Consider the following 26,732-nt stretch of genomic DNA (forward strand, 5'->3'; position numbering starts at 1 on the left):
AATGTGTCTTGAGTTATTTTTCCTGTTTTTCAGTGATGCCTCAGTGAAATTTTTTGGAGATAATTTACAGATGATGTCTCTGTTCACAGCGGGCAGTTGCAGGAGATGCCTCTGAGTCAGCACTCTTAAAGTGCATAGAGCTGTGCTGTGGTTCCGTGAAGGAGATGAGAGAAAGATACGCCAAAATCGTCGAAATACCCTTCAACTCCACCAACAAGTACCAGGTCTGAAGATAAATGGGTACACGGAGGGCGAGGGCAAGCTGGGGGACAAAGAGGGGAGGTACATGAGCAGGAAGAGGAAATATTCTCCCTTTGGAGTTTTATAAGCTTTAGCTTTAAATTTTACCCTTGATTACATATAGAATGTCATAATTTAGTTGAATATCAGCAGGATAAATGAAGCCTCTTGCAAAACACTGTTGAGCCCTTTTGAATACTTTTGGTTTGGGGTGGGTGTGGGCATGTGGGGTGGGTGTGGGCATGTGGGGAGGGTGCTGGAGGTGTGTGTGCGCAAGTGTGCCCCAATCCCTGTGTTCTGAAATTCTGTATGTGTTATTTTTTAATGTGAACAAGTGTCAGGAATTTATGAATACATCATAGTGCTCGTTTTTTTTTTCTGTAGCAGTCAGAGTATGGTACAGGTATAAGATACTGCAGAGTTCAGAAAGAAGGGATCTTGGGTCTTTTATAGCAAATACTAAATAGTAAGTGAAGCTCCGTTTTCCACCATGGACTGCCACACATCCAACCATCAATGTTTATATCTCAACAATCCTTCACAGTTGTCCATTCATAAGAACCCCAACACGTCAGAGCCCCGACACCTGTTGGTGATGAAGGGTGCCCCAGAAAGGATCCTAGACCGTTGCAGCTCTATCCTCCTCCACGGCAAGGAGCAGCCCCTGGATGAGGAGCTGAAAGACGCCTTTCAGAATGCCTATTTGGAGCTGGGGGGCCTCGGAGAACGAGTCCTAGGTATGCAGACAACCTGGTAACAAAGTACCTGGGCACGTTTCTATCAAGTAACCTAGTCTGGTAGACAGTTAACAAGTGATCCTATGAACCTGTATGTCTTGTTGACCTTCCTCTGTGTCTTTCAGGGGCAATCCTCCTACTTGTTTATTTGCCCCCTATCATTTTGAAAACAATAAGTGCTGGAGAAATGTTCAGTGTATTGGGCTGTGAGAAACAACGTCCTGATGGTTTGCTTCTGACTTGTACTTAGACCTTTGGTCTCATGCTAGTCAGTTCTGTTTGTTTTTTAAAAAAACACAATGGTGGAAGAGGATCTTTCTTATCTAATCTTTGTTGCTATGGACATAAATAATAAGCCTAATTAAATTAAAGGTAATTAATTCTTAGTGTGTCTAAGTTAGACATACTATTTCCTGACTGCTTTGGAATGGGTGTGAATTTACATGAGCAGTTATGTGCTCAGCTCAGAAACTAGACTAACGGTAAACTTTTAGTCTAAGATGCTATCTATTTTTTTCTACCCTGACAGCTGCTGAGGCTGAGAAGTTCACTTTACCCATTGTCTAATGTATTTGGGGAAGCGGTATTTATAATACTTTGTAGCTTGACAGATACTACGTTCATTATTTATATAATGCTTCCTATTCTTCTTAACTTGGGTAAATCTAACTCATGGTATCTTTCGTATGTGTCTATCCAACCGAAGGATTGCTATCTTCTCTTAAGTATTTTTCACTTCACTACCTCCACCACCCCAGAGTGGAAGCAGTCTCTCTTCTTTGAGTCTACATGGCATGTTAAAGATCATTGTAACCCCATACAACATTGAAAAGAGTGTCTGACATTATCTTGATTTTTGTATTAACTATACTAGATGATAAACCCCTTGGGCAGAATGCATCTGATCTGTGCTTATCCTCAAAAGTAGCTAGTATGATGTCCCATATTGGTGCTCGGTAATATGTTTCAGTTAAATGAACAAGAGAGCAGAGGTATGGCCTTGATGTTTCCAGAGAAGGCAGCTGAGGCACGTAACTCCATGATTTGCCAAATCCAAATAACTTAGTGTCATCATCAGTGGGCAAGTCTAGAACCCTATCCTGGTGATCAAAATTAGTGTTATCAATTCAGTCTTCTCCACATTAAACAATTTCCAATTCCTCTGAGGCCTGGTGTGATGGATTCTCTCTTTCAAATGCTTTTTTTCTTTCAGTGACTCTGTCGTTCATAAATGTTAAACAAAACCCTCACTCTGTTATAAAAATATAGACTTTAAAAATTTTCCAAAGTAAACATTCCAGAGAAAGGTAGGCGGGCTGAATAGGCTGCTGTTGTCCTTCTTACTGCCTGGCGTCACTGAAATTTTCAAAGGCTCCTGTCCTCCTCGCAGGTTTCTGCCACCTCTTTCTGCCAGATGAACAGTTTCCTGAAGGGTTCCAGTTTGACACCGACGATGTGAATTTCCCTATCGATAATCTGTGCTTTGTTGGGCTCATCTCCATGATTGACCCTCCACGGGCGGCCGTTCCTGATGCCGTGGGCAAATGTCGAAGTGCTGGAATTAAGGTAGTGCCCAGGCGCCTCCTTGGCTTCATCTCTTAGTGCCTTGGGACACCCTACTCAGTGAATGTTGCCCTTTGAGGTCCGGACGGCCACTGTTTTATCTCACCTGGAGTATTAATTTCTATCTCCAAAGCTTTACTTGCACCCAGAAAAGACCAAATAGTATTAAAATGATGGTGTAAACACACAAGAAATTAAAAATTTTTTGGAAAGCAGTTGTTTAAAAAAGAAATGTAAGCAAAGTAAAAACAGCAAAAGACTTGAAGTTTTAAAACATTGCATTATTCTAAATTAATGTACCTTATGCAATGAATGGCATATCTTCTGTGTTTTCAGTTAACTGTTTGTTAGTGAGTGTGTGGTGTCCTCTGTGTATCCGTCTTTTTTTAAGTAGCTGAATGTTACTCAAGTGCACTAATAATCCTGTTGCTGGGTATGTGATTTGTTTCCGTTTTTTACTCTCAGGATTTTATTTTATTTACTTTTTGAGACAGAGTCTCGCTCTATCGCCCAGGCTGGAGTGTCATGGTGCGATCTCAGCTCACTGCGACCTCCGCCTCCCAGGTTCAAGCAATTCTCCTGCCTCAGCCTCCAAAGTAGCTGGGATTAGCCGACACCACGCCCGGCTAATTTTTGTATTTTTAAGTGAAGATGTGGTTTCACCATGTTGGCCAGACTGGTCTTAAACTCCTGACCTCAGGTGACCTGCCCACCTCAGCCTCCCAAAGTGCTGGGATTACAAGCGTGAGCCACCACACCTGGCCTGCTCTCAGGATTAATACTGCCCTGAAAAGCTTTGTAGAAGTTATGTCCTCACCACTCTGACTACCTCTTTTTAAAGTATATTCTAAGTACAATCACTGCATCAAAAAATAATAACAATTTTGAATTCTTGTCACATGTTGCTTTTCCTCCAAATTGTGCCAATTTGAGAATGCTAGCCAGTAGCATGTGGTGTCTTCACAGTCCCACCAGCATCAGATTTTTATCTTTTTTTTTTTTTTGCTGGTTTAGTAATTTTCGAGTATTTTTATGTGACTGTGTAGAAGGAAAAATAGACATTGTATATGCTAGTGATCGTGTACCAAGATAAAACCTGAGTATTGCCTTTGTGTTTCCTTTCTGTGGATACATATGTTTATATCGTTGGCTAATCGATGTTTATTAGTTTTATATTTGCATTCCTTTACTTTTGATACTCTAAGCCGAATCATCCTTAGTATTTACTCTTGCCTACTGGATATAAGACTTTAAGGTCATTTACTTGGCAGTTGCATTCAACACATTGTCTTGTTTATTACAGGTCATCATGGTCACAGGAGACCATCCAATCACAGCTAAAGCTATTGCCAAAGGTGTGGGCATCATCTCAGAAGGCAATGAGACCGTAGAAGACATTGCTGCCCGCCTCAACATCCCAGTCAGCCAGGTGAACCCCAGGTAAGGCAGGAAGCTCAAATCACAGTCTGCTGAGCAAGTAGTGGTGGTTTAAAATCTTCAGTGTGGTTCTATAATGGTTTGCATCCAGGCTTGCTCTGAGTAGGAAATGTACCTGCACTGCCAGAAAGCAACCTTGTCATTCCTAAGGAGGATTTTAAGTAAGAGCAAGTCATAATAATTAGCATTTAGATGGTATTTACTGTTCTAAGAGCTTGATATGGTGACCTATTATTTGCAGAGCAGGGAAGCTAGGGATTCAAGAGGCTTTTGAAGTACCTCAGAACTGGTGAAGTCATATAGTAAATTCAGCAGTCTAGCTTCTGATTTCATGCTGTTAACCACTGAGCTCTACTGCCTAGCACCTAGCACCTTGACACTTTCCAGGTCCACACTAACAAAATAAAATAAGGAAGGGACAATTACTTAGGTCATTCAGGCAAACACAGGAAACACTTGGCAATGAAGTAAAATAGGTAATAGCAAATTGGTTTCGTTTTAAGGTTTAGGACCCTTTCACCCTATGTTAGGGTTAGAGGAGGGTTTGGTCTTGTATCAGCGCTGCCACTGTCTAAAACTTATATTTCTTTTTTTCTTTGATGGAGTCTCAGTCTGTCGCCCCAGCTGGAGTGCAGTGTCATGATCTTGGCTCACTGCAACCTCCGCCTGCTGAGTTCAAGTGATTCTCCTGCCTCAGCCTCCCAAGTAGCTGGTATTACAGGCCTCCACCAACACGCCCAGCTAATTTTTAAATTTTTAGTAGAGATGGGGTTTCACCATGTTGGCCAAGCTGGTCTCGAACTACTGACCTCAAGTGATTCGCTCGCCTCAGCCTCCCAAAGTGCTGGGATTACAGGCATGAGCCACCACACCCAGCTAAAACTTGGTTATATTTCAGCATGTCTTATAAAGGTAGGGAAAGAATACAGACAGGCCTGCCCCAAAGATTGTCATGAGCCTCAAATGAGATAAAATATATGAAAATGCTCTGTAACCTGTAAAGTACTGAACACTTAATAGCTTTTACATGCTGGGGAAAATTCCTTCTTTGTTTTGTTTACAGAGTGATCTGCATAAGAATATCCCTTCTCGAGGTGATGGACACGTGCTGGTGATGTGATGAGTGACTTTTTTTTTCTTTTGTCCTAATTCTAGGGATGCCAAGGCCTGCGTAGTGCATGGCAGTGATCTAAAGGACATGACCTCCGAGCAGCTGGATGACATTTTGAAGTACCACACTGAGATAGTGTTTGCCAGGACCTCCCCTCAGCAGAAGCTCATCATTGTGGAAGGCTGCCAGAGACAGGTCAGCCAGCACAAGGATCGGGCTGCTTTGGGCACTGTTGGCTTTAGGGATTGGAGTTCCAGTGGAAACACAGCAACGTTGATGGATGCAAACCTCGCTGTATTAGACTCTGTATAAAACAGGCCAGAAGGAAGCTCCCAGGCATAGAGAGGGTGTCTTGTTAATGGTTTAGCAGTGACAGAAGCACTTTAAAGTCCAGGTGTCCCACTGTGTCCCAGAGCTTGACCCCTCCGTGGAGTCATCTGATATGGGGTCCTAGTATTTGCAGTAGGGATGTGAGTGGTCAGGAGACTACTGGGCATGCATACAGGAATGGGATTTTCTGGAGTGCCACCCACCAGAGTCATTACTTTGAGTAGCCCTTGTTAATGCGGGGGGCTATGTTTGTTGTCACTTGTCAGTTCTGTTATTTGGTGTAGGGCCTGTGTGAATACTTCCCTATGATGGTTCTCAGGCTTCATAAATAGTCTCAGTAGGAAAGGAGTAGTGTCTGTAATGAGTGCTCAGAGGGGGCATGCGTCGCACTATTTCCATCACTAGAAACAGTGATTGGTATTAACCCATTTTCCCTTTTCTGGGGTAGGGTGCTATTGTGGCTGTGACTGGTGATGGTGTGAATGACTCTCCAGCTTTGAAGAAAGCAGACATTGGGGTTGCTATGGGGATTGCTGGCTCAGATGTGTCCAAGCAAGCTGCTGACATGATTCTTTTGGATGACAACTTTGCCTCAATTGTGACTGGAGTAGAGGAAGGTGAGAGCTGTTTAAGGTGTACACCAAGATATTATTCAGATACTGCCCATTAGCATCCATTTCTGTATATTTCTTGGATATGTTCAGTTTCCAATGTGCTTCTCTCATAAGCTAACAGTAAAAAATCTTGCTTCTTCATAGGTCGTCTGATCTTTGATAACTTGAAGAAATCCATTGCTTATACCTTAACCAGTAACATTCCCGAGATCACCCCCTTCCTGATATTTATTATTGCAAACATTCCACTACCACTGGGGACTGTCACCATCCTCTGCATTGACTTGGGCACTGACATGGTGAGTGTCGCAACAGCCACAGATCAATAGTAGTGAGGTGTGAACTGTGTCTTCATTCACTGGCACTGTGCTCCCGGCATCCATGAGGCTGGTGTTGGGAAAAGAAATTCTCAGGACCAATATCCAGTGTGTGTCCCAATCCCCGCATCACAGAATCAGTATTACTGCTCTTCAAGGCAACAGTTAACATCAGATGGGAATCTTTATTTTTGTGTACTTCACCTAAAAGATTTTTAAATGGGAGGGCAAGAATTTTATAACAAAAGGTTCACCATATTAGCTTCCTTATTTTTAGTAATTAAATTCCTTGTCCCCACCCCTTCCCAGGTTCCTGCCATCTCCCTGGCTTATGAGCAGGCTGAGAGTGACATCATGAAGAGACAGCCCAGAAATCCCAAAACAGACAAACTTGTGAATGAGAGGCTGATCAGCATGGCCTATGGGCAGATTGGTAAGCTGCAGCCTGGAGTGGGAAGCTGGCACATCTAAGGCATCTGAGGTGATGGTGTCCTCTTCAGGTTGTGATTTATTTCAGAGACTGCAAATCCAGGGTGACTTTCAGGTCTAGGATGAGCCCTAACAGGGTGAGCCTGTGGAGTCTCTGTAAACTATCTTCCATGTGAGAATACATCTGTTGCTGTTTGCCCAGTTACCTTTTGTGGAAACTGGTTTTCTCTACTGAGCACCTTGGAACTGGTCTCAACTCTGCCTGAGAAAAGAGGATGTCCTTCCTCACTGAGCCTTGCGGAACATGAGGCATGGTTCTGAGGAATTGTGTGTGCTGACACACAGGCTGCTTTCCCTGGAGATACACACTTATCTGTCACTCACTTGGATGGAGAGTTAGGCATTGGAGAAAGTATATGTGTTTGAGGGTTTGGCTAGTAGGTCACCACCAAAGGGTGATCCTCCATCCACCTTATGCTGGACTTCTGCCCCCACAGTGGAGCATGACTAGCTAACAGGTGGTCTAGGTGGTGGGCAATCAGCATGCCATTTGTTTTTAAATCCTCTGCCTAGGGTTCTTTCAAGAGAACCTGGTGAAGCCACCATGAATGTCTTATTCTCCTGGATTAATGGGTCACATAACTGTGAACACTTGGATAAAGTAGAACAGATTAGAACATTGTGGAAATTATGGCAAAGATTCATTAGACAGTTTTTGGCAACAAAGTGATTGGCTGGTGGCCCATCCTGACCTTCTCCAAGGAGGCCTACTTTTGAGAGGAAGGAAGACTAGGTCTCTGGTGGTATAGGATGAAACCTTGCCCTGAGGAACTTGGAGCAGTGTGGTTAAATTGGATGCCAGGGGAAGAGGGTCCTGAAGGTGTAAAGGAGAGTCAGAAGGTACCACAGTGGCTAGAAAAATGGCAGCATGTAGGAATTTTGAAAGATGGAAAAGAAGTTATCATTTGTCAGAGATTAAAAAGTAGGGAAGTGGATTTCCCCTGAGGGTCATGCCCTTAGAAGCAGCCAGTCAAGTAACAGAGGTGGGCATTTTGAGAGCAAGGCACATGTGTCTCTGTGTAAGCTCCAAAAAGTGACTCCAAAAGCAGAGGGCCCTGAGATTGGAGTGTACCTCTGGGGTTCTCCATCCCATCCCTCATAGCCTGTGAGTGACCAGGCAGTTCTTCCCTGTGCTTTTATCAACCAGTGGGAAACACTCCTCCATATGTGCTCTCCCAGGCCCGCCGCAGTAATCAGCTAAAGGCTATACAGGTACCGTTGCATGTGAGGTTCTAGTAATTGGGATGTTTTTCCAACTTAGGTATGATCCAGGCCCTGGGCGGCTTCTTTACTTACTTTGTGATTCTGGCTGAGAACGGCTTCCTCCCACTTCACCTGTTGGGCCTCCGAGTGGACTGGGATGACCGCTGGATCAACGATGTAGAAGACAGCTACGGGCAGCAGTGGGTGAGTGGGCGCCTCTGACCTGACCAATGTCAGAGCTCCTCAAGCCCCAAAAGACTGAGGCCACACTGCCACCGGCCATGCAGGTGAAGAGCCAGAGCTCATCTTCTGCCTTCTGCATTTCAGACCTATGAGCAGAGGAAAATCGTGGAGTTCACCTGCCACACAGCCTTCTTCGTCAGTATCGTGGTGGTGCAGTGGGCCGACTTGGTCATTTGTAAGACCAGGAGGAATTCGGTCTTCCAGCAGGGGATGAAGTAAGTAATGAAGGACATATCAGGGCCTTGGCTCAAAGAAGGGGACTGGTGATTTGTAAACCCTTTGCCAAAAACTCAACATGTGACACATATAGCCAGGTTTCTGGAATCCCTAGTTTATAGGGCAAATTTAGGAAGCAAGAAATGTAATTTTCTAGTTTTTTCACCTGACCTCCAAGTTTTCAAGTACAGCTAATACATAAAGATGTTGATCTGCCATTTTAATGCATAGCATTAAAAGATAAACCTTTATTTGCATCTTTTAAGCTTTTTCTCCCCCACTTTGATTTTAGGAACAAGATCTTGATATTTGGCCTCTTTGAAGAGACAGCCCTGGCTGCTTTCCTTTCCTACTGCCCTGGAATGGGTGTTGCTCTTAGGATGTATCCCCTCAAGTAAGTTGATCCTCTTGTAGCTCCAAAAAGTATGAAATAGTATATGTGGCTTGTCCCCCCATTATTTGTGGTAATAGCTGTTATTTTCAGAATTTTTAGTGGTATGTACAAAAATTCCCATGGATCAGAAAACTGGGAAAGCTTTACATGTCAGTAAATCAGACTAACAAATCCTGAGGCTTCCATGATAGCAGCTAGTGCTTAGGATTTGGCCCAAGGTAAGATAAAGCCACACAGGCTTTAGCTCCATGGAACAGCAAACCACATTGAACACTCAGGTCTACTACAGCTGTAGTCCAGTTGTCTTTAGAGGCCAACTGGGGGTACCCTGGAGCTTAGGCGCCCACGCTCAAATCTTGATTTGCTTACTTAGTCACTGTCCCATTACAAGTCCTCCACCTTTCTGGGACTCTGAATCTTCTGCTCTCAAAGAAGGTTGGAGAAGCAGATCTAAGGTCCCTTTTACTTCATAATCAGTCATGGGTAGAGTTGATGAAAGGAAACACTGCTAGTCTTTGGCCTTAAACGCAGTGAATGGCTCTGCATTTCAGATAAAGTTGAATTTTCAAATAGAGGGTTTATCACAAACTCCATTAGCTTTTTGCAACATTGGTTATGTTTGGTGATACCTGGTAACTGATACCTGATTGAGGTTAAGCAGCTGCAACTTGATTAAAACGTGCAAAGCCACAGATTGTGGGATCCATTTACAAGTTCCTTCGAAGCTTTTGATTTAAAGCATTAGTCTCCTTTGAATTACCACTGTCCCCATCCTTGCTTACACCCGTCTGGACCATCTCTCAATCCCCCTGTTGCCAGCACTTCCTTTAGCTCATCTTATCCCTAAAGTAACCAGAACTCATCAGCCTCATTCACTTTCTGTGGGGTATGTGCAGACATCATCTGTGGTGCAAGATGAGACTGGCATCCAGAGTCAGTCTCATTGTCCCAACCTGTCTTTATAGCTTTATCTTGTATCCCTTACCCATCCAAGCTCATGTTAGGTGAATTCGACTTTCTTCCTCTTCCTTTGTATTTGGTAAGGATGCTTCCTCCCCACATCCCTCCTTCTGTTCCCTCCTACCCTGCCAATCCCGATAGTCCCTTCAGGGCCAGTTTCCTTAGAGCTTGTCCCTCCAGGGCCTGTGCTTCTCTGGCATTACTTGTTGCTTATCATTTCACCTCCCTGCTAGGTTTTAATCTAGAAGGCATGGGCCACAGTGTCTTTCTTCTCTGTGCATCCCTAGCTCCCTACACAAAGCTGGTGTACAGCAGGGGCCAGCATCTCCAAATTGAATTCTGTCAGCTTGGGCCATTATGTATCAAGAAGGGGCTGGGAGAGGTCACAGAGCTTTCCAAAAGGGCTGATGGAAAATCACACTGTAAAGGGGGCATTTCCATCTTCTGGGTCCTTCCATGGTGTTTTTTTGTTTGTTTTTTTTTGGTTTTTTTTGGTTTTTTTGCCACCACCAAAGAGATTGTTCTGACAGGTTCTGCCCATTTTTGGAAGGTGGTTCAGTTATTCGGTGACTGAGTCAAATGAGGTCATCTCTCTTAGCTGCCGTGTCAGACACAGGAAGAAGAGGAGACCCACCAGAGTCCTGCCCAGGGACAGCCTTTCTCACATCATAGCAGGGAGCTGGTGATCATGGAGGCTGCCTGGAGCCTGTTAGCAGGCTGGAGACTGTGTGGCTCAGCCTCTGGGCCCCTTGGAAGTCTTTGGGCTCAGCTTTTTTCAGTCCCCAGGACTAGGACTCAGAATAGAGCTGCATATCCCAAATGCTGTTGTCAGAGATCAAATTTGGGGAATGAATAAACTGGTTTTGACCCACACTGGCAGGTCTTTATCTTCAAATGCTGGGATATTAGGCAGATGGTCTTAAAAGCTTATTAAACACTTTAGAAATGAAAGAAAGAAAAAAATGTTCAGTTGCTCTGGGATGTTTAACAGAAAATGTACTCTGCTCATCCTATAAACCAACTCTTATGAAACCCAAACTGAAGATGAGTAGGGATTCCATTACAAAGTCTGCAGACTGATTTCCTCTGCGTCTCTAGGCCCTGGGCACATGGAGCAGCAAGCAATCTGTTTTAAGACATTTTTATTTGTTCTGTTAATGACTCAGTAGTTAACTGTGACTGTACTTGGCTTCTCCTTTCAGACTGATTACTTCGTTGTCACTGTGGTGACGTGCAATTTCTCTTTCTTTATTTGAACTGTGTTCGCGTGCGTATAAATTGGTACCTCATTCTATTTCCAGACCTACCTGGTGGTTCTGTGCCTTCCCCTACTCCCTTCTCATCTTCGTATATGACGAAGTCAGAAAACTCATCATCAGGAGACGCCCTGGCGGTAATTATGGGCATTCTGACTTTGGTTGGAGGAGAAGCGGGGAGGGGCTGTAGTTCTGTTGGCTTTTTGTTTCCCTTGAGGTGTCTGGGCTCCCTCAGTGGTCAGTCTGATTAGCTAAGGTGATTGGACCAGCAAACTGACCATAGTCACATCTTCAGAATGTAGATCTCAGTTACAGTTTGAGGACTGGTCATGTTTTAGACTTTAAAATACAAACCAAGTATGATTTAGTGAAAACTTGTCAGAAATCTAAACCATCTTTCCAGGTAACTTGGTATTCCTAAAAAACATTTAAATAAGTACAGTTGAGGTCCCATGTTGAATTTGGATTTTAACACACCCTACCCCCGTCATCCTCAGGCTGGTTTTCATCCGTTTCCCTCTGTAATGCTGGAGCGTGGAAGATTCACTGTTGTGTGTCTTATCTGTCTCTTTGCCACCCACAGGCTGGGTAGAGAAGGAAACCTACTACTAGCCCCCCGTCCTGCACGCCGTGGAGCATCAGGCCACATACTCTGCATCCGTCACCCACCCCCTCTTTGTGTACTTCAGTCTTGGAGTTTGGAACTCTACCCTGGTAGGAAAGCACCGCAGCATGTGGGGAAGCGAGACGTCCTGGAATGAAGCATGTAGCTCTATGGGGGGAGGGGGGAGGGCTGCCTGAAAACCATCCATCTGTGGAAATGACAGCGGGGAAGGTTTTTATGTGCCTTTTTGTTTTTGTAAAAAAGGAACACCCGGAAAGACTGAAAGAATACATTTTATATCTGGATTTTTACAAATAAAGATGGCTATTATAATGGAATTTGTCTGTGCCCTCGTCACTTCTTTGGTACAGATGTCTATGTGATCTGGAGCTGTGGTTTTCAACATGTGCATCCCTGACCAGCATTTTATCAGCATCACCTGGTTGCTTGCTAGGAAGGTGGGCCCAGACCCACTGAGTCAGAGATGCATCAGCAATGTGGCTTAATAAGCCCTCGGGTGATTCTGATTTACATTCAAGTTTGGAAACCACTGGCTAAGAGGAAGCATTCTGCCCATGCTCTTTTATTTGGAGTAGGTGAGTTTACCTGACATATTTTTTCTGGCTGCTGCCTGGGGTGATAGGGCTGTAACTCCACCTGCTGCTTTCGCATCTGGCTTTTTGATGGAAAAGCACCTTGCCTAAAGGACTTCCAGAGCCTCAGAGTATAATAAACTGCAGACGAGGCCCTTCTCTTCCAGTCTGAAACACAGACCTGAAGCCTTCCTGCTTTCCCTCCAGAGATCACCACCACCTCTCAAGTATGTCTAGCCCAGGGCTTATCTGAGAAGCAGAAATCTATCCCACACAGTCTGCCTGGGCATGTGTGCTGAGAAGTGGTTCCCTTCCTTCCATATAATGTGTTCCTAATTTAGCATCAATGACACAATTTCAGCAAGTGGTTATGTGCCAGCAGGCACTCAAGAAAAAGGTGAAAGAGATGTGTTTACTTCAGGGTCAAGTCTGAGAACACCTCCTGCTTTCAGAGCTGCTGTAAAAGGCTCCCCTCAGTCTCAGCCATGAGTGGTGCAGAGTGCTGTTAACTGCTGGTGCTTCTCCCAGGCTGTCACTGCCAAGTGTCACCTCCAAGCAAACACAACAAGCAAACTCCTTACCTCTGGCACCAAACTGATCGTGATCTGCCAGATGATCATAGTGTCTTTTTTCTCTGAAAAGCTTAACTCAGTCCTCATGCTTGGTTGCTGTGCATTTCCAAGCTGGGCCAATGGGGGAGAGGGCAGGAGTGACTCCTGTACACTGGGGCTGTGGTTGCTGCACCCACCCACTCCAGCCGCAGAACCCACCAGGGGCAGGTGGTCTTGGACTCTCCTTTCTTGGGGCACTTCCCCTGGGATGATCTCTACATTTGTCTGCAAGTCATCTTTAAAATGTGTCATTTGCTCAGACCAAGATAAGGAAACTAGGATGAAACTAACAGAACTAAAAGATCTTGGGATTAGAGGGTTGTGAGTCAGGTAGCAGCTAGATCCTCCTGGAAGGCACTTTACTGGCCCAGCTGTGACGGCAGGGCCAGTCACACAAGACGTCTCTTGTGAGCTCAGGCTGGCACACTGGTGGTATCCATACCTCGACTCCCTGTATGTCTACTTTTGGCATCCCTGGAGAAGACCAGTGCACTTAGCTGCTGTGATGGAGGTCGTGGGCATTTCCTGATGCAAAAGATTTGAAACACTGAGACTTTAGCTTCTGATGAGGGGACCCCAGAGAAAGCTAAGCCAGTGTTTCTCTGACAGCTCTAAGAAGCCCTGGTCTTCTGGGGAAACCCTGGAGGGAGTGAGGCAAAAGGCAGGCTCTGAACTTCCCACTCGATTTTCCACCAGAACATTTCTGCCCTTTACTATGTGACAATCCTTTGAATAAAAAGTTTTACAGCCAAACATTTGATTTAGGAAGAGCAGGTAAGTGAGCTGCTCTTCAGGGGTAAAGCTGGCACCAAAGCCAGGCCTGCTGTGGGTTAGAGCTTTCCTAGCTTTCTAAAAGCAGGAATGCTTGGGCTGTCATTTCTACCTCTACGCTCAAACTCTCCTCCTGGCCCTGTCACTAGCAGCTAAAATCACTCCAGAGGATTCACAAGCAGCTTCTCAAAATGGCCCTCAGCACTGTCAATTCCCTACAGATCTCTGTCTCTGACCCCCCTTTTAAATGCCTTCCTAACACTTTTGACCACATACCTTTTTCAATATATGGGCCCTCACTGATATGTTCAACTTCTTAAGGTCATTCTCAGCATTTAAATTGGAGTCTTATCCCTTTCACATCCTGACCCCTACCCCTTTCTCTAGCTATCACCCTCCCTCATGGACAAACTTCTAGAAGAGTCACTGCCACTCCTAATTGTTCACCTCCCAATCATCCCTCTGCCTCTTCCAGCTCCCATGAACACCAGTTCACAGAAATTGTCTGATTGAGGTCATTCATACTGACCTCCTGATGCATCTTAGTCCTTCCTTGACCTCTGCTGCATCTCTTCCATCCATCACACACTTCCGGAAACCAGACCTCCCACCTTTCTGTCACTGTCTCTGTGCACTCCTTAGTTCTCAGCCCCCTCTTCACTGGCTTGACCCCTCGCTTCCTCAGGGAGGGCCTCCACACCTTGTCTCCCTGCTTCATACTCTTCCTGGCATGATTTCCAGCTCTAATCTGGTCCTCTCCTGAGCCCTGGATGTACAAATCCAGTATGTCCTGGACATCTGCATTTGTTCAGAAAGAGCACAGCATACTTGAGTCTTAGTACCAATGGCAAGCCTAAGTTTGAGGTTCCACAAATAAATATGCTTTAGGCAGTGATGACATTCAGCACCCTACTATTCAAGGCAGAAACCGGAGAGGTGAGCGAGCCCTCTCTTTTCCTGCTCTGCCCCTCACCCAATTACTGTGGATTCCAATGTTGTGGTAGAGAACGTAGACTTTGTGTCTTTTAACATAGACACAGATAGTGACCCATCACTGAATGACAAAGGGCACATAATTAAGCCTCTTTGTGCTTCCTTTACTCTAGAATATTTCAGAGCTGTTAAAAGGATTAAGTGAAATTATGCATAAAAGGGAGTCTCATAGTGGCTGCTGTTCAATAATTCATTCTCTCTACTGCCGGTGTCCTTTACATCTGGGTGCCTGAAGCAGCTTTTTGGTGGTATCCCTAATTTTTGCCTTTCTCTAATCCAGCATTTCTCAAAGTGTTTCTGGACCAGCAGCATCAGCATGTTAGAAATGCAAATTCTGATGCAGACTTACTGAATCAGAAACTGGAGATGAAACCCAGCAATCTGTTAGAAGCAGCTTTCCAGGTGATTCTGATGCACAGCAAAATCTAAGAACTAATGCTCTAATCCACCCTCCAAGCCCACATGGCTGCCCCTCTCCACCATCCATCTTCACACTGGACTCCAACACATAAACCCATTTCTGCTCAGCCATTCAAACTCCTGTGCAGTCCCCTAATGTGCCATACACCCTTTCTTCTGCCATCCTATAAGTCCCTTTGGCATTCTCCCAACCCACCCACCTTACCCCCGACCTTCATTCACTTGGCAAATCCACTCACCCTGTGAATACCCATTAGGTCTGGATCCTCACTTTTGCACACCTTAGTGTAGCATTTCCACTTCTGTTGATTGCCTGTTCCCAGATAGACTATGAGTTCCTAGATGACATGGACCAGGCTATATCCTCCCCAGCATCTAATGCTATGGATGTTTACTGAATGAATGGATGCATGCATATTTTTCTGTTGCCCAAACAGCCATCATTTTAACATTTAACTATCACTTTGAGTCTGCTTCTTGGCTTAGGGCTGCCACTTTAGCCAAGGGAAATCCATGCCCCGACTTGCTACCCATCTGTGAGTTAGGGCCTCTCCTCTCTCAAGACTTTGAAGTTAGAGAGGGTAAGAATGAGTCATGCATGGAATTAGGGTGTTAGAAAGTTGAGTGGGGACCCATGGCAAGCAAAGGTACTAGGTAAAGAGATCCACAAAGACAGAGACACCAAGAGGAACATCAGCCCTGGACCTGCCTGGTTCCAGAGCTTTTTAGTCTCCGTCCTGGGCCTCTAATGCTCTCACAAGAAACCCCTCCCTTCCCCCAACTAGACTGGAATCTCCCATCAGATAGTTGATAAGTACTCTATATTTCTTCAAAGAACTCACAATTCTAATTATCTATATTACTCAGTTATGTAACTATTAATTTAATATCCCTTTTTTTTTCCTGCTAAGCTTTATGAGGTCATAAAGCCAATCTGTTCTTTCCATGTTATCCCTGGTGCTCAGCTCAGTGCCTCACAAAGAAAACTAAGCACTTAGCACAGGGGGTCAACACTCCCTAGTGAAGGAGGAGGGCATAGAGGCAAAGGGACTTGTCCATGGTATCCTGTGGTTAAGAAGAGGCGGCAAGGCTGGAACAAGACTGGAATGGGTGGGTCTCACATTTCCCACCAGCTACGCTGTGTGCTGCCCTCCTAGATGCAAACCTGAGTGCACAGGATGTTCGGGCGTGCACAGTGGGAGGCATCTCCTGGCTGGGCTCAGGCTTGCTGGTGGGGCTACACAGGATTTGTGCCCACAGACTTTCAAGTGCTGGGTTTCCTTTTCAGCCCCAACCCCTCACCCGTGTGCCTGGAGACAGTGTAAGTCTCAGTAGTGGGTTGGGAGGCCTGGATACTGGGCGTATTAGGTGGATAATGTGGGCAAGTCATGTGGTCTCTCCAAGCCTGTCTGTAAAATGGAGGTGACCCCCGTTCCTACTTCATGAGGCTATTGTGAAGACTAAGTGAAGGAAAATGTGGAAAGGGCTAAGTACAGTGACTGGCCCTTCATCATAGTTCAACAAAAGGTCACTCACCTCCTACACCCGCCCACACACACATCTCCACCCCAAACTCTGCTCCAGATGTTTCCTGAAGATAAACCCAGGGGAACGCACTGCTGTTCCCACCTAATGGAAGTAGCTACTTACTGTATAGTGGTTGTTACATGCCAGGCAATGTCCTAAACTATGACCATTTCACAAGTGAAAAAACTGAGCCTCAGAGAAGTGAAGTAACTTGCCTGAAGTCACACAGCCACAAAGTGGCAGAGTTGGGCGAATCTGCCTGAACCCAGACAGGCTCGAATCCTGGGCTCCCAACATGCTAGGGCAGTTCACTGTGGTGGTAGAAAGCACTAGCAGGGGCCAAGAATAGGAGAAGGGCAGTGTTTTTATGAAAAACAACAGGGAAGGTTAGAGTTGGTGTTAAAACATAAGATCATGGAAAGTTTCTTGGAAATTAAGCACATGCTGTTGAACAGTTACTCAAATGGATTTGCCCCCAGGAGCTGCCAGGTGATCAAGCTGCAACTTGTGTAACTGGGGAGCAAGAAGGTGGGAGGCTCTAATCCCAGGCAAGCTCGGCATTGCCTCTCCTGTTAGGTGAATGGGCAGATCTGCTCCCCCAGGCTGCGGCTGTCTGCATACAGGGATGTGTCCTTTGCCTCCTGTGGGCTGTGGAGAGGCCTCCTCTGTGTTCATGATTTTCCTTCAGCTGACAGAAGTTTTAACACTGTCCCTTCTGGCCCTGTCTTCTATAAGAAGCAGGGATCTCATCCCTTCTCATCTCTTCCCTTCCCATTTAGGACTCTGATGCAGTAGAGTTAATCTGTGCATAGGAAAGAAGAGCTGTTTAAAGAGGTTATTCGGTAAATGCAGAGAATGTCTTTGTAGTATAAATCATTGTTCTATTTAAAACTGCTTGTAGGTTTTTGTTGGTGGTGTTTTTGTTTGTTTGTTTGTTTTAGAGATGTGGTCTCACTCACCATGTTGCCAGGCTACTCGCAAACTCCTGGGCTCAAGAGATCCTCCTAACTTGGCCTCCCGAAGTGCTGGGATTATACCTATGAGCCACAGTGCCCAGCCTAGTTACAAGTTTTTAAAGTTTTGCTAAAATGACAAGCATCTGAGGACATTATTGCCAACTATATATTGTCCCAGAAACAAACATTCATCCTTTACTATAAAAATCTTCTGTGTATGGGTTCTCTCCCAAAGAAGAGACAGCAAAATGCTCACAGCCAGCTCTTCACCCGATGTGCATGTGCCAGGAGAGAAGCCCAGAGTCCTTGCTGGTCACCCAATCCAGTTCCCTTATCACTGGTGCCAACAAGGCAATGTTTTCTAAGGGAAGGGAAACCAACATTTATTGAACATGTACTACTGCCTACAGCACTATTTTGGGGACTTTTTATTTCATTTCATCCTATGAAGTAGCTAGAAGTAAATACAATCCCCACTTTGCAGAGAGGGAAATTGAGAGGTTAATAGCCTGTAAGAAGTGGTTGAGAGTATGTTTGAACACATATCTATAAGCCTTAATCTTTCCACTAGATCAAGCTGCTTCCCATTAGGGACATAAAAGAACCCTGTGTTGCCACTAGAGGTTTTTACCTCAACATACCCTAAAGCCAGAGACTCCCATATACTAATGTGGACTCATCAGATTCTTGTGGGTCCATACACTTGAGCAGCTAGCTAGGTATACTTATTCCAAATGAGTAGCTAATAGATAGGCATGGCAGAAACTTATTAGTTGTTCAACAAACCATACCCATTCTTCTTCCTAAGCACCCACCTTGAACACATTTCTCACCCCAACTTGTGGAGGTACAGCCACGTGACTGTTCTAGGCAACGGAATAGGAGCTCACCTGATGTACATATCACTTGCAGGCCTGGCCCATAAGCCCTTCCACAAAAAAGCACTCTCTTTGTGTACCCACCAGATGCATGGTGGAAGAAACAGGAAGGCCCTCAAGCAACAGTTCTCATCATTGGCTGTTGACTGAAATCACAGGGGAGTTTTAAATATCCCCATTGTCAGGCTGCATCCTAGACCAAATAAAACAGACACTCTGGAAGTGGAACCAGGAATCAGGACTTAACAAAGCTTTCCAGGTGATTCCAATGCGCTGCCAAGGTAAAAAATCATTGCCTCAGGTCAGGCACAGTGGCTCACGCCTGTAATCCCAGCACTTTGGGAGGCCAAGGCAGGTGGACCGCCTGACATCAGGAGTTCGAGACCAGCCTGGCTAACACAGTGAAACCCCGTCTCTACTAAAAATACAAAAAATTAGCTGGGCGTGGTGGTGGGCGCCTGCAATCCCAGCTACTCAGGAGGCTGAGGCAGGAGAATCACTTGAACCCGGAGGCAGAGGTTGCAGTGCAGTGAGCTGAGATCGCATCATTGCACTCCAGCCTGGGCAAAAAGAGCGAGACTCCATCTCAAAAAAAAAAAAAAAAAAAAAAAATCAAATCACTGCCTCAGAGCAATGATTCTCAAAATGTGTCCCTCAACCAGCAAGATCAGCAAAGACTGGGAACGGTTTAGAAAATGCACATCTGCAAGTCCCATCCCAGACCTACTAAGTCAGAAACTCTGGGGAATTGCATTTTAAGTTCTCCAGATGACTCTGATGCATATTGAAGTTTGAGAACCACTGCTCTAGAGGAAGTAAGTGCCAAGACAGAAGGAGCCTGGTCCTGAGCTGCTGCTTGGAGGAGGGGCATGTGGGAGAACCACTCTATCAGGAACAACATATCACACTATTGTGTGAGAAATCCACTTTTATTGTGTTAAGCCATTGACTCAATGGGTACGCATTTATGTGGCTTATGACAACATAAAAGATTGGAAGGTGGGGTCTAAGCAGTGGTGTGCAGGAGCTGGTTCACACCAGCTCATCTGTTAAATTTTCAGTAATTTTGCAAACAAGGTGACTTCTCATTGCTAATATTAAATTGGCCAAGGTTGGAATAGTTGCACCATGGAAACTGCCAAATGCTACAAACCAGGACTTGTTTTCCCAGAGAGCTGGTTGTTAAACATTAACCAGCACACCACTGGGATTAAGCATCAGACAGTAGAAAGGCAGGATGATGGTACAGTGGCCCTGGGCTGTAATGAACCATCAAAGGAAATGCCATCATGTGAGGCTCCCTAGGCCCAGCCCACACTCAGGCTTCTCTTGAAAACATTGTGTCTTTGCCATGTCCTTGTATTTAGAGATTCTGGAAGCTGAGAGAGAAAGACTGTGGAACCAGAATGATGGTCAGAACTATCATTCAGGTTAAGAACTGGTGGGTTTCAAGCAGGGTTTCTCAACTGCGGCACTGTTAAGATTTTGATCAGATGAATCTGTTTGGGGGACGCTACCCTGTACATGTGCATTTTTAGCATGTTTAGCAGCCTCCCTGGGCTCTACCCACTAGATGTCATTAGCCACCCTTCTCCCTCCATTTGTGACAATGAAAAGTGTATTCAGATACTGTCAAATGTTGGTCCGCTGGAGGGCAAAATCACCCCCAGTTGAGAACTACTAATTAAGAACTACCTAGAAAGCAAGAGACACCCCCATAAGTGTGAGCTGGGCCTCAGCCTACCATCTCAACCCCATAACAATTTAGGGAAGATGCCTTTGGATTCAACTGTAATCACTTCCTATCACATTCTATTAATCTCTTTTCCAGTGTTCCCTATCTCTCTGATCACTCCACTCCCTTCTCAACCACACAGCTCCTAGAGCCTGTACCACCACATTAGCTCTTGGTTTGGGAGTGTCTGATGGTGACTGAAAAATATTTCAAGTGTGTTAGCTTCTCTCCTCGACACCACTGGCCTCCATCCCTCTTCAAGATAGTATGGTGCAGAGACTGAGAACACTGGTTCTAATGGCAGCTGGTCTGCCTGGATCCTTGCTCTGCCACACTTTAGCTCTGACTTTAGGCAAGTCTCTTAACCTCTCCGAGCCTCCTCCATTTCCTTGTTAATCAAATGGGTGAAAATACTATTTCCTACTTCACAGAGTTGTAGAATAAAGTGAGATAATACTCAACAAACATTGGCTACTGTTTTTCACTAAATGGATTTTAGAGCGCACCCAGAATGGTGGACCCTGTGCCACATGCTGGGGGCATGGAATTGAGCAAAACAAACACATAGGCCCACTCGCTGTTATAGTCTTGTGGGGAAGACAGTGCAATGAGCAGGTCTTAAGATGATGTGTGGTAAGTGCCAGAATAGGAAAATCCCCTGGTACCACAGAAAACCACAGGAGGAGCCTAACAAGCCTCAGGGGTTGGGAGGAGGCTCCTGGGGAAAATAAAGATGGGCTCCAGGCAGGCCCTGCTGGTTGCCTGCCAAATGTACATGCCCTCCCCTTGGTCTTTATCCAAACGGTTCTCCACTTGGGTATCCCAATTTTTCTGGACCTTTTTCCTTTACATTTTTTTCCATTTATTTACTTATAAAAATATGGAATGCTTCATGAATTTGCACGGCATCCTTGCACAGGGGTCATGGTCATCTCTGTGTGGTTCCAATTTTAGCATACGTGCTTCTTAAGCCAGCACTCTTCACTTTTTTGCACTACACTCAGCTCTTCTTCCTTTCTTTTCCTAAAAGGTAACCAACCATTTTAATGTTTATCTTCTTACTTCAATGTGTTCTTGCAACATGGGTATTGTTTTGTGTGTGTGTCTATGTACTTTTAAACTTTTATCATAAAAATTTTCTAAGGTACACAAAAGTAGAGAAGATAATATCACAAACCTCCATGTAGCCATCACCTAGTTTGAACAATTTTACCAACATTTTGCCAACTGTGTTTTATCTAATCTCTCTACTCCATCCTTACTTCTTTCTTTCAGAAGTATTTTAAGACAATCCCAGACATCGTTTCACCCATTATACATCTCAGTATGCATGTTCAACAGAAAATGACTTTCAATAAAGCTCATAACCACCAAGTAGATTTTTTTTTTTTTTTTTTCCTATGAGTACTCCTGATCCATTGCTTCTAACTGCTGCACAGTGCTTTTTGTGTGCCCGCCCCGCATCTGACCTATTCTTTTCCACAATAATTGACACTCAAGTGGTGGGCAACTCCCTTCCACCACTAATAAGACTGCAGGAACATCCTCACTTTGTGAGAATTTCCCCTGGGACAGAACTGTGGGTCACACGATATATTCATTTACATAATTTCACCAAGAAGACCAGACTGCCCTCCAGAATGGCTGCACCAGTCCACAGTCTCACCAGCAGCGTGAGGTTCCCATGTCCTCACACCCTGCCAATCATTGGAATTATCCAGCTGGCCTTTTTTCCTTTTTTTTTTTTTTTTTCACTTTTCTCAGATCTCACAGGTTTCTATTAATAATTGTTTTCAGTCTAATGTATGTAAAGTCTCATTTAAATTCATATTGTTGATGATTAACAATGATTTTGAGCATTTTATCATATTTCGTAAGATTTTAGGGTTAATTCTTCTATAAATTGCATGTTCATATCTTTTACTCATTTTTCTATGGGGTTGCTGTCTTTTTCCTGATTTGTAGGAATTTCTTGTGTATTCTAGATATTAATCAGTTTTAGACATTGCAAGCATCTTCTCCCATTCTATCATTTGGTCCTACTTTTTGATCACTTTTGTATCCACCTTTCTCTCCCACGTTCAGCTCCAGGGGGATCTCCTGCTCAGTCTCATCTACTCATGAGACTCCTATACCCCCTTGCCAGTGATGGATTTAGGAATACAGTTGTGACCAATTCTCTACTGAGAGAGTGAATTCAGCCAGAGGGCTTCCAAGAAAAATTTCTTCACTCCTCAGAGACATGAAAAGATCTAGTCTCTTGTCTCTCCTCCCACTGAGTGTTCTCTGGATATGACATGGAGCTTCTGTAACCATCTTACTACCAGTTTGAGGATAAAACCCACTGTGAAGGCATGGTACTGTTGGTGGCAGGGTTGAGCCACTGTATTAACCACCCTGGGGCCTGCAACGCCTCTAGTCTTCCCTTTAAGTGAGATAATAAATGTCTTCCTCATCTAAGTTAGATTGAGCCAGGGTTTCTGACACTTGCAGTGAGAAGGATACGGACAGACGCAGCCTCTAAGCCAGGAGTTTCTGAATCTTTTTTTTTTTTTTTTTTTTAAATCACAATCACCAGTAAGAATTTGGCTTTTTATATCATGATCCAGTATACACATAACTGAAACAACACTTAACTTCATGGTGTCCAGTGTGCTCAGATAGCCTCTTTTCTATTTCCTTTGTTCTTTTTGTTTTTGTTTTTTTGGAGGGTATGGGGGACAGTAATGCTCAATGTAACCTACTAAATTAATTACACAAGCTACTAATGGGTCATGACCCACAGCTTGAAAAACATTGCTCTGGGTTTTAGGCCTCTGAACTGAGGCCTATAAGAATAATGGGCTTTAGTCAAGTAAGATCTGGAGCGGGGAGCGAGGATGGTGGGGAGGATGTTTTCTAGGAAAGAATACCGTAAAGAAGCCCTCAGCAGGATGGGGCCAATCAGATACCTCCCTCCCCCAAGGGTGACCACAGGGTGAGCCCTTGATAAACCTTTGTTGATTGGTTGTATTCCCTCCCACAGCTCTCCTCCCAGGGTGCCTTTCTGCAGCCTTATTCTATGAATAGATGAGAGCTTTTATCTCCCCTCTGCCTAACCCTCAGGACTCCGGAGAAGGGCGGCGGGCGGGGGGATCCCTGAAGTCGGCTAATTAGAGATGGCTGGGAGGATTACCAGGGCCTTGCTCTGGCAGCTGTGCCCACCTCTAAATTCAATATCCAGAACCTGCAGAGAAAGGGCTCACCTTGAGAAGCCCCGAGACAAAGCAGGAGACAGATAGGGTTTGTTCTCAACAGAGCACTCACCCTCTGAATACAGTTTTTGTTTAAGCCCCAAGGCTGGGAACATTCCACAGCCTGGCAAACTCCCTGTCTCCTCAAGGTCAGTCCTTCCTCAGCATTCCTCTTTGGAAACGTCTCCCACGGCTGGCCCTGCTCCTGCCCCCTGGCTTTGGGGGCAGTTATATAATTCTTAGGAAGACCTAGAAATACAAGCATATGGTGTCCTCAATTCCCAGCACAGACTTGCTGCTTCACATTTTTAGCTGGTGCTGAGAGACTGGCTTTCACACACAGACACACACACGTACACATCCCTGACTCATAACTACATTTCTGCTGCAGTATTGCAGATTTTTAAAAAATTAAATCCTACCTCTGGAGCCACATAAGGCTGAAAGCATAGGACGTTTTGTCCCAGTAACTGTGGGGATGGAAAGGCCGTATCAGGGCCACTGCAGGGCCAGGGGTCCTAGCACCCCTGGCTTTGGCTCTGAGGGTTTGGTTGCTTGTAGCTGAATTCCCTAACCAAAGCCTGTCATGTGTGGTGCCAAGCTCACAAACTCAGCATGCATCTATTACATGTTTGCAATGACTAAAAGATTAGGGAAGAAAGCCTGGTTTGTGGGGATCAGGGATACTTAGAAAATATGTTCTGCAAAATGTTTTATTAGAGGTTCTGAAAATTAAGACACAGAAAGCATTTTACTTAATGAAGAAAATAGGGTAAATATGTTCAAAGGAGTATAGTTGTTAAAAGCAAACTGTTTAGAGTCAAGGTCAACCCAGATTCACTTTCTGGTTCTCTGCAGCTTACTAGCTGTGACCTTCAACAAGTCTCTCTTAACCTGAGTCTTAGTTTTCCGATATGTAAAATGGACAGAGCATTGTGAGGGTGGTTGTAAGGATTAAATGAGATCAGAGACTTTAGCACCATGACTGTAAAGACAAAGGGCTCTATAAATGTAGCTGGTACTACAATTCACTTTTTTTTTTTTTTTTTTTTTTTTTTTAGACAAGAACTGACTCTGTCACCCAGGCTGGAGTGCACTGGCGTGATTACAGCTCACAGCAGCCTCGACCTGACAGGTTCAAGCCATCCTCCCACCTCAGCCTCCAGAGTAACTGGGACTACAGGCATGAGCTACCATATCCTGCTAATTTTTGTATTTTTTGTAGAGATGGGGTTTTTCCATGTTGCCAGGCTGGTTTCAAACTTCTGAGCTCAAGCAATCTGCCTGCCGTGGCTTCCTAAAGTGTTGGGATTACAGGCAAATGAGCCACCACGCCAGCCCGCAATTCACTTTTAACACAAGTGAAACACATTTCATTAGACAATGGAATAGACTTACGCTAATTTTCTTTTCTCTCTTACTTTACACAGTCTGATTTCCTGAAGAGAGGAGGTGGGAGTAAGCTAATCAGGCCCTGAGTTAGCTGTCTCCAACAAGCTTAGAGTGTCCCACTTACCTACGGGTTGCAGGGCCTGCACTGCCAGTAATGCTGGCTTTTAGGGGTGCTACTGTTGGTGTGTGCTGTACTTGTTTTCTAGGATTGGGACAAGCATCCTAGAGCTCCTGGCTTTAGAGGCCAGGTCTGGGAACTGACGGGTGCAGCAAATGCAAACAGACAGCAAACAGGCCAAAGAGGAGATTCATTCACAGAAGAGGGCCCTGGTACAGTACTGTTGAGGTTTTGCTGCGGCCTGGACACGGCTGGCTCCTTCGACTTACACAATACGTCTTCTCTCTCTCTTTACCGGCACTTATAAGAATCGGTGCTAAGCATATGTGCCTACCACAGTGCAGCCTGTAGATTATCTAGTGAAGAAAGAATTGCTGCCATTTCCCAAATATTAAACGCCAGGTTCTGCCTATGCGTAATTTTCTCAATCTTCACAACACACCTGCTAACTCCAGTTTACAAATGAGGAGACGTACCGGCCGGCTGTTGCAGGCGTCTGGTTTTAAGGGCAGTGGCAGTAGAGAAAATGATTTATTTTAGCATCAGCCACTGTGCTAATCCCTTTAGATATCATCTCATTTAATCCTTTTAACAACCCTGAAGCATTATCCTTATTCTAAAGGGACTTCAGACCTCTCTGCCGTCCACACTGTCCCCCGCTCGGTGCAGGAGTGTAGACTGGGGCTGTTCCGTCTGGTGGTCTCCCCGACAGGGGCTCAGCTGGAAACTGGCCTTTGGGCTGGGACTGTGCCTCTGTACTTAGGCTGGCAGCCCATATTAGGACAGGGCACCGTGAAAAGCACTTTCTTACCGCATATGCACTATTTCACTCGGCCCTCACACAGCCCACGAGGTGGGCACTGCCACAGTGCCATCTCACAGGCGAGGAGGCCAGGCCCAAGTCCTGAAGACACGCCGCTCAGGTAGAAGCCTCCTGGTAGCTCGCGCGGCAGCCTGGGGGCGCGCGGATTCGTCTCTGCGCTACGGCGGCTGCCGAGGACCATCCCGCGGAGGCGGCGCTTGGCGGCGGGTCCTCGGCCTGAGGCTGGGTGACGCTTCCAAGCCCGGCCAGACCTACGTCTGCAAGAAGAACAGAGGGTCCTCAGTAGGGAGCGGACCCCGCTGCGGCCCCAGCCGGCCCTGCCTGCAGCCGCCACCTGAGCGTGGGCGCGGCTGCTATCTCCCACCCGCGCGTCGGCCAGTAAAGGGCTCTGTGCTTAAACATCATTCGTTACAGAAGTATTGCAGCCATCACACGGCATTTTAAAAACACGAATGATGATAAATGACTTTAACACTGCTTCCAATTCTGCCCCAAGCACAGCATCATTACCATTTGCATGCGTTTCACTTCATTCGATTTCCATGTGTATGGATTTGTTTCTACACAGCTGTGGTAAAACACACATAATAACCTGAATCCAGGGTTGTTTTCCACTTTGTAACATGAACATTTTCACTGTGTTATTACAAACGCTTCCTACCTACAATTTTTAATGACAGGACTTTAAAAAATTGGATTGATAACGCTGTCACTTCTCTCAGCATCTCGCAAATGTTTAACATTGAAGTGGCTTCCAAAGCTTCACCATTATAAATTATTCATTCTTTTTTTTTTTTTTTTTTTTTTTTGAGGTAGAGTCTCGCTCTTGCCGCGCAGGCTGGACTGCAGTGGCGCCATCTCAGCTCACTGCAAGCTCCGCCTCCCAGGTTCAAGAGATTCTCCTGCCTCAGCCTCCGGAGTAGCTGGGATTACAGGCATCTGCCACCACGCCCACCTAATTTTTGTAC

At 45.2% G+C, this 26,732-nt stretch overlaps 1 protein-coding gene, 1 long non-coding RNA gene and 1 other non-coding gene across 7 annotated transcripts in view; 1 reads left to right on the plus strand and 2 right to left on the minus strand.

Annotated features, from left to right (window-relative positions):
• ATP1A1 (ATPase Na+/K+ transporting subunit alpha 1) overlaps positions 1-12,052 on the plus strand; it is a 31,826-nt gene extending 19,774 nt beyond the window's left edge. For 3 of the 5 annotated variants that reach the window (XM_025383173.1, XM_025383181.1, XM_025383190.1), the window contains exons 11-23: positions 90-224; positions 785-977; positions 2,368-2,543; positions 3,844-3,980; positions 5,133-5,283; positions 5,867-6,035; positions 6,177-6,331; positions 6,659-6,782; positions 8,100-8,245; positions 8,369-8,499; positions 8,793-8,894; positions 11,156-11,247; positions 11,694-12,052. In XM_025383173.1, coding sequence (XP_025238958.1) covers positions 90-224; positions 785-977; positions 2,368-2,543; positions 3,844-3,980; positions 5,133-5,283; positions 5,867-6,035; positions 6,177-6,331; positions 6,659-6,782; positions 8,100-8,245; positions 8,369-8,499; positions 8,793-8,894; positions 11,156-11,247; positions 11,694-11,722 — 1,740 coding nt within the window. In that variant the 3' untranslated portion in view covers positions 11,723-12,052. Of the gene's footprint in view, positions 1-89; positions 225-784; positions 978-2,367; positions 2,544-3,843; positions 3,981-5,132; positions 5,284-5,866; positions 6,036-6,176; positions 6,332-6,658; positions 6,783-8,099; positions 8,250-8,368; positions 8,500-8,792; positions 8,899-11,155; positions 11,248-11,693 lie in introns of those variants that run through there. The other 2 variants (XR_003119076.1, XM_025383201.1) reach the window with 2 other exon arrangements.
• LOC112623043 lies at positions 7,460-25,875 on the minus strand. Its single transcript, XR_003119078.1, has 4 exons — positions 25,753-25,875; positions 14,219-14,487; positions 12,889-13,443; positions 7,460-8,370 (listed from the first exon to the last, which is right to left on the minus strand). It is a non-coding gene; the product is annotated as an uncharacterized LOC112623043 (long non-coding RNA).
• Positions 21,073-21,176, minus strand: LOC112615502. Its single transcript, XR_003117387.1, has one exon. It is a non-coding gene; the product is annotated as a U6 spliceosomal RNA (small nuclear RNA).
• Positions 25,876-26,732: the final 857 nt, after the last annotated feature.

The sequence above is a fragment of the Theropithecus gelada genome, chromosome 1, assembly GCF_003255815.1.
Source record: "Theropithecus gelada isolate Dixy chromosome 1, Tgel_1.0, whole genome shotgun sequence".
NCBI classification, from domain to species: domain Eukaryota; kingdom Metazoa; phylum Chordata; class Mammalia; order Primates; family Cercopithecidae; genus Theropithecus; species Theropithecus gelada.